The 1,980-nt window shown below is 39.1% G+C and overlaps 1 protein-coding gene across 1 annotated transcript; it reads right to left on the reverse strand.

Annotated features, from left to right (window-relative positions):
* Positions 1-975: 975 nt before the first annotated feature.
* On the reverse strand, positions 976-1,353 carry LOC138348812 (uncharacterized). Its single transcript, XM_069298393.1, has one exon. It carries the CDS (start codon positions 1,351-1,353, stop codon positions 976-978), a length of 378 nt encoding a protein of 125 aa, XP_069154494.1.
* Positions 1,354-1,980: the final 627 nt, after the last annotated feature.

Genomic DNA, 1,980 nt, shown 5'->3' on the forward strand with positions numbered 1-1,980 from the left:
GTAAAGAAACCCATAACTTAATTGATGTTTAATCAATGAATTTGCTGCCAAAACCCTCTCCAAAATCAGTCCAGGCTACCTCAACGCCCACACCACTCAACGAACAGATTCTCTTTGCCTTAATGTTTTTGATTGCTTTGTTTTTCTTAAAATTTTATGTGAGTTCTTAAAGTGTGAAGGACTCTTGATATTACTTCTAATATTTTTTTTGCAGAACCAACGTGAGGGAGAGAATGATGAAATGCGAGAGAGATCGTGAGGGAGTAGTAAAAAATTAGGAGTTTTAGTTTGGGAATTAGTTAAACTAGGACTCGTTATTGATTTAAATAAAAACCTAATTTAATTAGCTTAGTTGAAGGACCATTATGCCCCTAAAAAATCAGATTATAAACATTAATTAAAGCACCAACTTGATGCTTCCAATGGGGCTCGAACTCAGGTAGAGTGGCCCTTGTGAAATGGACCATTTTGGGCAGCTTAAGCTGAATTGGTTCTTTAATTAAATTAATTAATTAATTCGTTAGGGTAATTACAATATTACCCTTGGCTTGGATAAGACCATTTTACCCTTGGGCCCTCGAAACTTAAGGTTTCTTTTTTTTAGTCCGATAAAGAATCCTTCGATTAAATCTTTGTTTATTAGAGCCTTACTTGGTTGGTTCCAATCTTCCCAAGATCAACTAACTTCTCATGTTAGTTGGTATAGTCGTAGTAAGGGTTCTGAGATCTGGTTCTACGCGTATCAATCTGTGTGAACCTTGGTCTAATCTTGAACATTCTTGATTAAGTATTTGTCCTATTCATTTTTAGGGTTGTTACATTATCCCCCTTTAGGAACATTCGTTCCCAAATAACACTACAACTACAAATCGTAATGCCAAACAGATCATAACATAATCACTATGCACAGTCAAGAAATAGCAACAAAATACAGAGAGATTACGAAACATAGACTTAAGAGTAGGAAATCTAACCTCAAAAGCTGAAAAGATGAGGGTAGCGGGATCTCATGTCAGCCTCAGCCTCCCACATAGCACCATCAACAAGATGATTTCTCCACAATACCTTCACTGTGGCAATCTCCTTGTTCCTCAGCCGCTTGACCTGTCTGTCTAAGATCTCAACTGGTTCCTCCTTATAAGACAAGTCTTCATCCACTCCCAAACCTTCCAAAGGTAGAATCGATGCTGGGTCACCTAGGCACTTCTTTAACATGGATACATGAAAGACTGGATGGACAAAATCTAGCTCCGCAGGCAACACTAACTCATAGGACACCTCACTCACACGCTGTATGATCTCATATGTCCCAACATACCTCGGACTCAGTTTCCCTTTTCTACCAAATCTCATCACTCATCTCATAGGTGATATCTTCAAGTAAACGTGGTCACCAACCTCAGATTCTAAGGGTCTCTTTCTGTTGTCTGCAGATGACTTCTATTGGCTCTAAGTAGTATCCAACCTGTCTCTAATCACTCTAACCTTCTCTAAGGTCTCATGAATGATATCTGGACTCAAAATGGATTTATCTCCGATCTCAAACCACCCAAATGGAGATCTACACCTCCTACCGTACAGTGCCTCAAACGGTGCCATCCCAATGCTTGAGTGATAACTGTTATTATACAAGAAATCTATCAAAGGCAAATGATCATCCCAACTACCTCTAAAGTCAATTACACTTACCCTCAACATGTCCTCCAATATTTGAATGGTGCGCTCAACCTGCCTATCATTCTAAGGTTGAAAGACGGTACTAAGCTTTACCTGCGTGCCTAAGCTTTTCTGGAAAGATCTCCAGAAATATGAAGTAAACTGAGCTCCTCTATCTAAAATGATACACAAAGGAATCCCATGCCACCTCACATTCTCATCAATACAAATTCTTTCATAATCCTCGGCTCTGTAGGTAGACTTCACAGGGATAAAGTGAGCAAACTTAGTCAATCTGTCCACAATAACCCATATGGAGTCATG

Source organism: Solanum lycopersicum, chromosome 5 (genome assembly GCF_036512215.1).
Source record: "Solanum lycopersicum chromosome 5, SLM_r2.1".
Taxonomy (NCBI): Eukaryota; Viridiplantae; Streptophyta; class Magnoliopsida; order Solanales; family Solanaceae; genus Solanum; species Solanum lycopersicum.